Source organism: Lathyrus oleraceus, chromosome 4 (assembly GCF_024323335.1).
Source record: "Lathyrus oleraceus cultivar Zhongwan6 chromosome 4, CAAS_Psat_ZW6_1.0, whole genome shotgun sequence".
NCBI lineage: Eukaryota > Viridiplantae > Streptophyta > Magnoliopsida > Fabales > Fabaceae > Lathyrus > Lathyrus oleraceus.
In genome coordinates this window covers 31,037,123-31,045,849 of record NC_066582.1, presented here as the reverse complement: position 1 = coordinate 31,045,849, position 8,727 = coordinate 31,037,123, and the positions used below count along the sequence as shown (strand labels likewise).

At 33.1% G+C, this 8,727-nt stretch overlaps 1 protein-coding gene across 2 annotated transcripts; it reads right to left on the bottom strand.

Annotated features, from left to right (window-relative positions):
• Positions 1-292: 292 nt before the first annotated feature.
• On the bottom strand, positions 293-4,399 carry LOC127138595 (uncharacterized). 2 transcript variants are annotated; one of them, XM_051065077.1, is made up of 7 exons: positions 3,881-4,399; positions 2,988-3,052; positions 2,444-2,484; positions 1,613-2,310; positions 1,089-1,181; positions 931-992; positions 293-665 (listed from the first exon to the last, which is right to left on the bottom strand). In XM_051065077.1, the coding sequence occupies exons 1-7, from the start codon at positions 4,103-4,105 to the stop codon at positions 560-562; spliced, it is 1,290 nt and encodes a 429-aa protein (XP_050921034.1). In that variant the 5' UTR covers positions 4,106-4,399; the 3' UTR covers positions 293-559. The 2 variants fall into 2 exon arrangements, with proteins under 2 accessions (XP_050921034.1, XP_050921035.1); XM_051065078.1 differs by having other exon boundaries at positions 1,613-2,304.
• Positions 4,400-8,727: the final 4,328 nt, after the last annotated feature.

The following is an 8,727-nucleotide window of genomic DNA, read 5'->3' as shown; positions in this document are numbered from 1 at the left end:
ATCATTGGCGCAATTTTTCTTTACTATTTATACAATGAAATCATGTTACTATCATATTACTGTTTTTTCAAAGATGAACCCCCAAGTCACATGAGTCTAAATAATTCACCTAATAAGAATTGACAATGTAATCTCAACTTTAATTTCATCTGAATAGTTGTAAATAATTAACTATAATTTCCACCCCAATTATGTAAGAAATAATTAAATAATAAGATATAATTGAATATTTCTAAATCTTTTTTACTTATATAATGACAAAACAGACGTTGTTAACCAAGGGCTCTAATGATTAATGAACTTCAATAAGGACAAATTCTTCATAAAATACTACTCAAGTTTAAATCACAATCAATTAAGTTAAGGGAGAAGATCCCACCCCAGAATCCAAGCATTTAAAACTGTTGAAATATTGTTGTCCAAACAAACAATTTTGTTTGAATGAACCATAATTTAGCAAAATTTTGATGACAACACCGGTTTTAGCATGGTGCTCCAGTAGCAAACATGAAAACAATTTCTTGACAAAAATAAATAAATTAACCAGTATGCTTTCGAGTCACTCCTCATCTGAATAATTAAACTTAACTGAGTGGGAGTCTAAATCAATAACTCCTCCCCTATATGTCCCACGTTTCTTCTTGGTCTTCTCATGACGAAAATCCCTGCAAGAGATATTTGATGTCATCAAAAAAGTAAAAATAAGACGATGATATATTGAAGAAATTGCATACATAAAACAATTTATATTGGTTAGCGGAATAAGAAGATATAAAAAGGTTTGAAAAAATGAGTGAAAACATTAATCTTGCAATACTAAATACACTAAACACTTTTGCAAAAACAAAAATACACTAAACAAATATTGAGATTTTTATGCAAAGAAATACAGGTGCAAATATTGGAATTTAAAATTATTCAATAACTGACCTTCCTCTGACTTGGCCAAGAATTTCTTCTGCTTTTGCACCATAACCACTCTCAGCACCACCCTGCAGACAGATAGACCCATACACATTTCTTAGATAATGCAACTGGGAGAAAAATCACAACATCAATTGCATGGAAAACATATCAATTTATCACACCTTTGCCCAATAAGAGTTATCCTGAAGCCTCTCGTCAACAAAGTCTAACTTGTCAACTTGTACTCGTTGAAATGCTGCCTTCACTGGTTTTTTCTGCAATTTCATTGATCACAGACAAAAATTCCAACATAAATATTATCAACAGTGAAATTCAAATCCTAAATATGAGCATCAAGACAAACATATAGCAATTTCCAAGAATTTTTTACTATATTTATCTCTTAACTTGTGTCCATGGGGCACAAGTTAGCATTACCCTTTAATTTAAAGGGACACCAACTAACAGACTAACCGGGGAAATATTATGTAAGTTTTAGACTATTCAAGAATTCATAGGCATAGGTTGGTTTTCTAGTTCTCTAAAGAAAACATTTATTATTTAAAATGAGGGGGAAAAAAGAAATGTATATTCTAACTTGAAGTGGAGAAAAAAACAAGCTTGCTGACTCATTTCAAAGTGCCGTGTCTATAGGCCAGGATGCGAAGTACATATTCAGAAAAAATTAATACTAGTTATGGCATACCTCAACTGACTCCTTGTTTTTTTTCTTCTGAGACTTTTGCTCAGAAGATTTCTCTGTCCCATTCTCATAATGCCCATCTGTTTTTACTGATTGCTCTCCTCCCTGTGGTTCTTTCAAATCTTCTATTTTTCTGCGTTTGGTTTCTTCATCTTCCTTTATTTCAGTATCTTCTTCACCATTTTCTTTAGAATTTGGTCTTTTTCTTTTCTTAGAATCTTTCTTCTCCTCAGGTGTTGCTTCTTCATTTGATGCTTTGAAATTCTCTTTTTCTGAAACAGTTGCATCAGGATCTCCAATCTGCTCTTTTGCATCCCCTTCACTTTTTGACTTATCTTTCTTTTTCTTTTTATGTTTGGACTTCTTCTCTGTCTCGGTACCATTTTCAACTTTGGCATCTACAGGTAACTCTTCCTTCTCTTTATTTTCTGTAACTGCAATCTGCTCTTTTGCATCCTCTTCAATATTGGACTTTTTGTTCCTTTTCAACTTATGTTTGGCTCGCTTCTCTGTCTCAGCACCATTATCAACTTTGGCATCTGTGGATAAATCATCCTTAACTTTATTTTCTGTAACCACAGTCGGTGACTCCAATTGGTTCTCTTCCACATTATTAAGAACAGATTCAGAAACTAAGTTGCTTTTCTTTTTCTTTTTTCCCTTAGACTTTTCCACTTCATTTTTGGAGGGCAAACCTGAAACTAGCAGGTAATTGGAAAACCACCATTAAGACTTAACAGCCACAACTCAAGTAGCAACAGAATGAGATAAGCAAGCAAATCTGACTCTGAGAAAGGAAAAATAGATCACTATTTCAAGGGTTTATAAGCATACCTTGCTCCTTTTGATCATTAATATCTTCCTTAGCATCCTCGCTACAGAGAAGAGAAGAAAAACAAGAACAAAAAGCAGCAATTAGAAAAGTGAGATTGCAACTTCCAACCATGTGTCTCATAGTTCTCAAACTTAGATTATGGTGCAAAACAGCCAACCCCACAAATGTTAAAGTGATATTCTGGATAAAGGGATAACTGTTTCTCTGAAGCTAACAAGTCATGGATAAATATACTATGCAGTGTTGTAAAATAGCAGCCATAGCGGAATGGTGCAGTGGCTTACATGCCAGCCGCCATAGACGGTTTGATGAAGCAACTATCACTAGTGAAAATTGCAACACTGGCAAACAACTGGTCAGTGTATACATGCCAGCCGCCATAGACGATTTGATGAAGCAACTACCACTAGTGAAAATTGCAACACTGGCATACAACTGGTCAGTGTACAGTTTACAGGATTCAGCAGGGTCTAGTGTGTGATTCATAATTTTTTACTCCAAAATCTTGAAAGTTTGGAACGAAGTAAAGGATGTTGCCCATACCGTGTTTCTAAATATCTGCGGCACAATTCTTCTAGATCAACTGTTGAACCCTCTGTATTATCTTTCTGCATCACAAGCAGTAGCAAAATTTAAATTAGAAGGAAAATCCAGCCAAATCTGTCATTGAACGGTGAGAAAGAAAACACATATATGGAATACAGAGGAAATCTGGTCTATGTCTATGTATTACAGTATGGCATGCAGCATCCCTTCTGCTGTGTATGTACTTAATTACTTAGAGCAATCTTAAGCAAGATAGATATTGTACTCAGTTTGGTTCAAAACTTAAAGAAGCGAACAGACTCAATTTAGATAATATATTCATTACAAACTTGTGGCAAAATAAATATTAAAACATTTTTGCAATAACTGTACGTTTTATTAACAAAAGCCTCTCATGTATGATTAAAATAGCCTCAGCACTAAGTCTAATTTTTAAGAAACTCTACCATTTAAATTTATATTCTTCATATAAATGTAAGCAGCTGATATGCTGATAAGCTGATAAGCCCGTGATCACCAACAATCTTACAAGGACTTTTGGGTAAGTGAAGCATATAAAGTAAAGCCAACAAGCTTATGGCACAATTAAGCATTTACAGCATAAGTGACAATTGTGTAAGCGTTTTAAGTATAAGCTATTTCAATGCTACAACAACAAAAACAAAGCTTTATTCCACTATGTGCGGTCGGCTACATGGATCAACTTCCTGCCGTAATGTTCTATAAGGACAATATATAAAATCAAGTCAAGCTGTTTTCATATAAGCTATAAGCTGTCTTCATAATTTATTCAGGAGAACTTGTGGAAATAGGTTGGAAACAGCTTATGAGCCTGGGATAACTTGTTAGCAACATCAAATTTCAAGTCAAATGAATGGGAAGTTACGAACCTCGATTTTCGCTTCAGAGAGAAACTTCTTCAGGGTTTTGGAGAATCCAGAATGCTCCAAGTAAAGAGCAATCGATTGATGAAGAATAAGCTTCCCCTTTTGTTCCGATTTCACGGTTCCGTTCTCTGCGCCGTTCTTCATGGTGCGGTTGCTTAACAGAACTTGGCGAGGGGTGAAAGAGAAGAGGGTTGAAATTCCTTTGATGCCTGATGGATTTGCAGGCATGCGAAAAGGATTCTTCAACCTAACCACTCTGAATCGTTCTCTGTTAACTGGTTAGGGTTTATTTAGGGTTTCTTTCAGACATGTACTATTCACATTTCAACCCCAAACTTCATCTTTAATTACGCTTTTGACACTTGAAGATTATGGGTTATTATTAGGCCCGATAAAATAAAAAAAGAGCAAGTGTTACTTTATGCACCACCAGGTTTACTATTATTACACTCTTTTTTGTTATTACAGGAAGAAAAAAACTAATGGAGACATTTTCTCAAGACACTGTTTTTTGTTATTACAGGAAGAAAAAAACTATACGGTAGTGTTTGCTTGTAATTTGTTGTTTTAAGGAGGTGCTTATTTGTGAAGAAGATGTTCATCGTCTTTTAAAGCATTGATTTTGATGAAGATAAAAAATTATCATAGAAGAGATATCAAAGAAGAAAAAGATTTGAATCATTTTTGCATGTGCTAAGTCATGGAATTATTCTTTTGATCAAGACACTTGTTGTCAATTAATTTTCTGGTTATATATTTAGTGCTCAAATATTTTGTTTCATCTTAAATATTCTTTGGGGTTTTAAAAGTTTTTTTTAAATCATGTTTTCATTCATGAAAGTTTTGAAAATTTGAAGAAATTTGATGTTCTAAAACATAACAATCGAGTATCATTTTTTTTTAACTGTTTATTTTGTTTGTATATTAGTAGTTTATTGTAATTTGTTGTTTGAAAGGAATACTTATTTTAGTATAATAATTTTAGGACTAAGTTAGATATAGTTGTGGATTGCTGAAAAAGCTTGGAAATATATAATTAGTATCCTAGCTTTTTTTTGTAAGAAAGTATAAAAGGAATGTTTTTAAACTAAGTTTTGGGAAGAGAATGATAAAAATAGGATGTTATAATGAAAAGGAGTTGTTCCATGTGAATGCAACTTATCAAAAAAAGAATAAATAATGTAAAAGAATCATAAAAGTTTATGTTTTTAAAACTCTAGGAACAAGTTAGGATGTTCTACTCGAAATAATATATTGGACTCGTTATAAGTGAGATTATGACAGGTTAAAAAGCAGCGTACTTCTAAAAATGAAAAATAAAAATGAAAGAAGAACTCTTGTGTTTAATTGAGCCAAAGTCTGCGTTCTAAAAGGAATGGTCTCCCATTTCACTAAAATTTAGTTTCAAACCATCGACTAGTGGAAGGTCAAAATAAATTAGAAAACCTACTACGTATCTTCAATGAAGTTTGGTCAATTCACATTGGGCACCATAAGTTTCATACACGCACACACACATCTGTTAAATGCAATAAGTTTTATGCAAGTTGTGCCAAATTTTGAATGCAATATGAATTTGAAAAACATTGTTTTTTAAATGTGTTGTTATCATTAGAAATAACATAGTATATTAACAAATGTTTTTGCAATCTTTGTATCATCACTTGAGGACAAATAATGATTCAAGTTTAGGGATGTGATAAATCAATTTATGAGTTATTTAAGTTCTAAATAGTTTAATTCATCCCTTGTAGGTGAGTAATATTAGTTTTACTTGAATTAAGTCATTTTGTTATTTTTTGTCGTTGAGAACATTAGATGTCTTGTCAGTAAATTTCACTTTTGTTTTATTATGCAAGATCGATTCTTATGATATTTGTTGTCATGACAATATTTGACCGTTTATTCTCAGCAAACGCATGTGTCAAGAGAAGTTGACTGAAGTCGTGACATTAGAGCAAAAGCTTAAACATAAGAAAATTATAGATGTTTAGGTCATATGTGGAGTTGATGTGAATGGATAAGGACAAAAAGTTGTAAGGAAAAAATGAAAGTCGTCAAGCATGTATAGCTTTACCATCCTAATACAACCTATAAAAAAAGCGAATATGCATTACTCTTGGACCAAGACTAAATTGATAAAAAGAGGTTGGCTCAAGGAACAAAGAGGATAACTAAAAAAGGAAAGGAAACCCTATAATTTGGGGCAACATGGGATAATTTGGAGAAAATCTAAGAAAGAGATGAATTAGATATGCGTTCACCATTCCTCACCCCCATATCTATTTTTGTTACGAATCTGAATATGAGAGACGCAGCACCAAAGATCACCTACAGTTTGGAAGATTGTTTAAGAATATGCATTTTAATTTCTTAGTACTTAGTTGTTGTAAGTCTCGTCATCAGTTATTTATATTTTGTTGGATAGTGTTAAATTTTATGAACAAGTAATCAATTGGATGTGAATTAATGTTGCTTTACGTTATGTTTAATTTTTGTATATTTATGTTATATATTTAACCTTAACTTTAATCATCTTAGAGTTAAATGCAAGTTTACTAAGTTGTCCAAGCATTAGTAAATAAATCTCAAAAATTAAAATTAATATGCTTGAATAGAGAATAGACATACATTATTTACTTAATCACTTTAAACATAAATGAGTAAAGGTATAGTGGTAAAGACATTAAATTTTTTTTGAAGTATAATGGTGTTAATGACAATATAATGATGTTAATGACAATATAGACATAAAATAATGTTAATGAATCATTCCATACTCCCACGTTATTGACAAACACCATAAAATCTAGTTTTGACCACTCATGACATGATACCACACAATATCACAATCACTAGATAAATCAAGGAATTAATCCTTGTCCGATGTCTATGCAAATTATGATTCAAACTTCATATTACTTTTTATTATATTTTATACAGTTTATTTGTTTCATATAATTTATGAAATGTTTAAACACAATTTTCGTATAATCAATACATTTTTTATCAATTGTTATTTATTTGACTTTGTATACTTGTGTTTACCGGTGTTTTTGGTAAATAATTACGAGTTTAGAAAGCCTGTGAGATTAACTCGAAAAATCTCCAAAGCAATTTGTGCAAATGATTTGTGTGAATACACATGCGTGTGAACTGAATGCAGTCGTCGCGTGAACGATAATGACGTAGAAAAAGACTTTAAATAAAGTCAGGTTATGATAAATGTCAAGGAAAAATGCAATAAATGACATTAAACAAATCAAAAGTAAAAGTACATGTTCCATTTAAGGAAACAAAAAACTAATGAAAAATACCAGACACAGACGCATACATGTTTCTCGCTCAATTATTTCGCTCTTTGACTCGGATACTCCAGTGATATAGAGAGTATGTATGAAATTTTGGGACCATTGATCCTATGTATGAGTCTACTATTTATTTCATTACGAAGTAACTGTTGACGACAGTTATGACCACTAAGGAACTATTGTAGTCACTCCATGTTCAATCTTCAAGTTCCCACTAGTGTGTTTATGTGTTATCCACAACACTATCTATTTGAAACCCACATTGAGTTGTAACTGCTTCCAACTTCCTCTAGAACCTTTGATGGTAACTACTCCAACGTGTTGTCGATGCTGACTATCAAGGACTCTAGACTTGTAAATTTACCAAGTCTTTCACCTTACATAGTCCAGTCGACTGGTCTTCTTGCTGAAATAAAGACCTATGCCGAATGCCCTTTTCAAGATTTTGGACACATTTTCCTGCGATCCAGGTCTTGGGGATTTTATCCCAGAGATTCCTCTTAACCACATTTCCCTATGTCGATGGTTCGGACGATCCCGCGTTATTATTTTATCGATGCTTCATCATTAATGCTCTTTAAAGCACTTCATTAATACTTTCTCACATCAAATGTCTTTTCATTGACATCCTTTATTGACCTTATACTAGCTGAAAATTCAAGTGTAACAGATTCCCCTAAAAAAATGTCATTGTCAACCCATATCTTAAGGGAGAAATGTGGCATTTTTAGTAACCACTTTGTAATTATTCACATTTTATACCATGTCATGCTTATTGTGAGTCATCATGACTAACTTCTCACTAAAACGTCACGTCTGAAAATGTGCAAATGGCAGAACATCATTACCTTGAATTCCAAGGTCACTAAATAGCCATTAAACCGGTATTTTAGATTGCACATTTTTTCTTTTACATTTTATTAATCATATTTTTTCCTGCTTCAAGGCTACTCATTGCCTCTAAGCACTCCATATGTCCAAGTTCTTGGGAAAAACTTTATGTCGCCTTTCTATTTAAACCATTCTTCTTCTCCACTTCTTACTTCTTTACTCGTCTTCCCTACAAAGACACCAAAAAGCAAAGGTGAACATCATTTCTAGCTTATGTCTGCTATATCTAGTTGCCTTTCTTCCATTTTTTCGAGTTATCAATGGTGCCTAATCGCTCTGGCCCACACCACACTCCTTTTATTGTTCAGATTGACAAATAAATCTTGGTTGGCAATCAGACTTACGTCCCGGAGCCTCCTCTAACAGAAACCACTAGAAGGTTATGGTATTCTGATGCCTTTATCCCTTACTCAATTGCAGACAACATATTCGCCTTTATGGGTCCCCTTCTTATGCATATCAAGAAACGTGGCTTCTCGGAAAAGATCTTCTCCAGCTATAATGGGTAGGAACCCGTGATTTTCAGTGATCAACCTTTTTATTTTTGTTTTCTGGAAAGCCAGGTGTATTTTCCTCCCCCACCTGAGGCACTTGACTCAACCTATATAACCTAGTTAAACAGGGTGGAGAAGAGGAGACATGATTTAT

Bases quoted from the DNA above. Each gene is read 5' to 3' on its own strand.
- LOC127138595 (XM_051065077.1), bottom strand. From the start codon at position 4,105: ATGCCTGCAAATCCATCAGGCATCAAAGGAATTTCAACCCTCTTCTCT. The intron at 1,182-1,612 runs GTATGCCATAAC...ATGAAATTGCAG, and splicing joins AAAACAAGGAGTCAGTTGAG to AAAAAACCAGTGAAGGCAGC. The intron at 993-1,088 runs GTGTGATAAATT...ATCTGTCTGCAG, and splicing joins ATAACTCTTATTGGGCAAAG to GGTGGTGCTGAGAGTGGTTA.